The 2,269-nt window shown below is 39.9% G+C and overlaps 1 protein-coding gene across 1 annotated transcript; it reads left to right on the top strand.

Moving 5' to 3' along the window:
- The first annotated feature begins 1,212 nt into the window (after window positions 1–1,212).
- On the top strand, window positions 1,213–1,870 carry LOC133767646 (large ribosomal subunit protein eL21-like). The gene has a single exon (XM_062202079.1). The coding sequence runs from the start codon at window positions 1,409–1,411 to the stop codon at window positions 1,868–1,870; it is 462 nt and encodes a 153-aa protein (XP_062058063.1). The 5' UTR covers window positions 1,213–1,408.
- The last annotated feature ends 399 nt before the right edge of the window (window positions 1,871–2,269 follow it).

The following is a 2,269-nucleotide window of genomic DNA, read 5'->3' as shown; positions in this document are numbered from 1 at the left end:
AAACAACAAATGCTGGCAAGGATGTGGGAGAAAGAGACCATAAACCATTGTTGGTGAGAATGTAAACTGGTGCAGCCACTGTGCACTGTGGAAGATAGTATGGAGATACATCAGAAATCTGAATACAGACCTACCAAATGATCCAGCCATCCCACTCCTGGGAATTTATCCAAATGAAAAGAAATCAGCATATGAAAGAGTGGTCTATACTCCCATATTGTGTATTACAGATGAATTCATATTAGCTAAGATATGGAATCTACCAATATGTCTCAACTGAAGACTGGATAAAGAAATTATAGAATATATATACTACGGAATAAACACAGTGGTGAAAAAAGTGAAATCCTGCATTTGCAACAAATACCATATGTTCTCCCTGATCTGTGGTAACTAATAAAGTATCTAAAAGATAATCTATAGAAGTGTCTATAGAACAGTCTTGACTGTTGAGGTACAGTATTTTTTTCTTCCTTCATACTACTTATTGAACTCTTTTACTTAGTATAGGGTTAACCTTACAATCATTAAGTAAACTGAAAGTAGATCTCTGTAAAAATTTAGTGTCAGAATGAAAGAGGGAAGAGGGAGAATGTTTGGAGCATTGGTAGGAGGGAGGGAAGTATTAATATATTCCTAAATCTGGATATATGAAATACATAAAACTTGTATAACTTAAGTAAAATTCAAGAGAAAAAGAAAAATAAACATTGTCTTAACAATTTTGAAATGTATAATGTACTATTATTAAATAAATTTACTCTACCTTGAAAAAATTTTTAAAATAAAAGATTATTCTTCCTGTAAAACTGAGACTTTAGTAACTTTTGACCTCATTGTCCCATTTTCTCCCATCCTGGACATCTCTTAATAACCAAGACGAAGGTATATATAAATATGAGCTTAAAAAGATAAAGATTAGATCTTCCAGGTAGGCAGTTCGCGTGGCTCCAGGGCCTCAAGAGTTCTGTAAGCCGGAATGGAAGCCCTGTGGCCGGCTAGGCCGTGCTTCGGGGCTCTAGAGAACCCATCTATCCTGTTGGGGGCCCACTGGCGAGCGTGGGTCTAGCCGTGGCCTGCCCTACGTGGTGCGGCGTGCGCCGAGCTGGCAGCAGCCCGGGAACTGAGGACCGAATGGCCCTGCCGCGGCCCTGTGCTGGGGAAGCGTCTCGGGAAAGACGGGCCTGAGACGTTGTGGGTAAGGCGATTCGGGCTCATCCGGCAAGGACTTAATCCTCCTGATAGTGTTTCGGCTTGGATATGCTGACCCCTCTCGGATAGGTTGTCAGGCTGTCGGATGTGGACTGAACTGTAGCCAGAGCGGAGTTAAAGCATTGCTTTGCACATCCGCTGAGGCCTAGGTGTGTGTCTAGGCCTCAGTCGTGGTGGGATCCCGTAATTCGCCAAGATGACAAACACAAAGGGAAAGAGGCGAGGTACCCAGTACATGTTCTCCAGGCCTTTCAGAAAACATGGAGTTGTTCCTTTGGCCACATACATGCGCATTTACAAGAAAGGTGACATTGTGGACATCAAGGGAATGGGTACTGTTAAAAAAGGAATGCCCCATAAATGTTACCATGGAAAAACTGGAAGAGTCTACAACGTTACCCAGCATGCTGTTGGCATGGTTGTAAACAAACAAGTGAAGGGCAAGATTCTTGCCAAGAGAATAAATGTGCGTATTGAACACATTAAGCACTTGAAACGTGTGAAGGAAAATGATCAGAAAAAGAAGGAAGCCAAAGAGAAGGGTACCTGGGTTCAACAAAAGCGTCAGCCTGCTCCGCCCAGAGAAGCCCACTTTGTCAGAACCAATGGAAAGGAGCCTGAACTGCTGGAACCCATTCCTTATGAATTCATGGCGTAATAAATGTTAAATAAATAAATAAGAGCTAATTGAGTAAAAAAAAAAAGATAAAGATTAAACAAGTATCAGTATTTCAAAATATTGTAGAGAATCATTCTCTTCCTTCTGAAATAGTCACTTCTTTGTGATGTTTTTCCTTTATTTTACTAAAAATTATTTTGATTACCATGTAAGTCTTGTACATCTTTATGTGGCACAGTGCATAGGAATATTATCCAGCTTAAAAGCAGAAGGATATCTTGATTTTGGCAGGAAAAAGGAAAGAATTGAAGATCATTATATTAGAGAAATAAAAAATGCGGAAAGAATCACTGTGTTTTAGAGCCAAAATAAGGCTTAGTAAGGCCAAGTTTCCTTTATTTTGTTCATTACTTTATTTGTGATTCTAGGGACTGTTTT

The sequence above is a fragment of the Lepus europaeus genome, chromosome 10 (assembly GCF_033115175.1).
Source record: "Lepus europaeus isolate LE1 chromosome 10, mLepTim1.pri, whole genome shotgun sequence".
Taxonomy (NCBI): domain Eukaryota; kingdom Metazoa; phylum Chordata; class Mammalia; order Lagomorpha; family Leporidae; genus Lepus; species Lepus europaeus.
The sequence above is the reverse complement of the archived record's forward strand: the minus strand, read 5'-3'. Positions and strand labels throughout refer to the sequence as shown.

What these genes read in the sequence shown, in the direction of transcription:
- LOC133767646 (XM_062202079.1), top strand. Translation starts at nt 1,409, where the DNA reads ATGACAAACACAAAGGGAAAGAGGCGAGGTACCCAGTACATGTTCTCC.